This window comes from Octopus bimaculoides, chromosome 20 (assembly GCF_001194135.2).
Source record: "Octopus bimaculoides isolate UCB-OBI-ISO-001 chromosome 20, ASM119413v2, whole genome shotgun sequence".
NCBI classification, from domain to species: domain Eukaryota; kingdom Metazoa; phylum Mollusca; class Cephalopoda; order Octopoda; family Octopodidae; genus Octopus; species Octopus bimaculoides.
Window position 1 is genome coordinate 43,379,189 of NC_069000.1, and position 875 is coordinate 43,380,063.

An 875-nucleotide genomic window follows, 5' to 3' on the forward strand; every position below is an offset into this window, starting at 1 on the left:
ATGCACCAAATATTATTCCAAACTCCATGATTTTTTTGTCTTTGCAGAATCTAGCAGCACCATTTCTGCTCTACCAGATACGACATGGCTTTCTGTCTCCAAACTTTCTTTTCTCTTTCTGGTTCTTGCAAGTTGCCGCTAGCATCATCCCGTTTTTACTCAAGGATTATAAGGAAGGTTTGTTTTCCCATCTTATTACTTCATATCTCGCTTCTCCAATCATGTTGTTTTTTTGTTTTTTTTATCAGTTTACGCACTTACCACACAGCTTCTTATTACAAAGTCATGCCTATATATATTGACTTCTTTCAGCTTCTGTTTACTTAATAATCATTGATAAGGCTTTGATTGGGCCGAGACTACAATAGGAGGTATTTGCTCAGTAAGAATGATTAAAATAGCATTCGTTTTCTTCTAACTTCTTCGTATATATTTCTTTGGTTACAGGTACATTGGTTCTTTAGTGCTCGTAGGATTTTGACAATGGATGTGGGCAAGATTCATCCAATCGGAAAAGAAAAGTTCCAGAAAATATTTAGGAAAGTAAGTAAATGATAATAATAGAAATGGAAAACTCAATTTATTACAAAATTTGAAATAAAAAATTTGAAAACTGGAACGTTGTGTCCTTAATTAAAATGTTTTATTGTATTAAAAATTTATCCCGTTTCTCACGTACGTAAATGTATGCATGTATATATGTATATATGTGTTCGTATAAATGTGAGTGAGTATATGCATGTGTTTATGTCTGTATATATGTGTATGTGTGTGTGTGTGTCTATGTATGTGTATGTATCCGTATATATGTATGCATGTGGACACACGCATATATATATTTATATATATATATATATATATATATATATATATAT

General features: G+C 31.2%; 1 protein-coding gene across 5 annotated transcripts in view; it reads left to right on the plus strand.

Moving 5' to 3' along the window:
- The window catches only part of LOC106878953 (uncharacterized), a 20,284-nt gene that overhangs the window by 15,716 nt on the left and 3,693 nt on the right, over positions 1-875 (plus strand). For 4 of the 5 annotated variants that reach the window (XM_052975281.1, XM_052975280.1, XM_014928330.2 and 1 more), the window contains exons 5-6: positions 48-177; positions 448-619. In XM_052975281.1, coding sequence (XP_052831241.1) covers positions 48-142 — 95 coding nt within the window. In that variant the 3' untranslated portion in view covers positions 143-177; positions 448-619. Of the gene's footprint in view, positions 1-47; positions 178-447; positions 620-875 lie in introns of those variants that run through there. The other variant, XR_008266407.1, reaches the window with a different exon arrangement.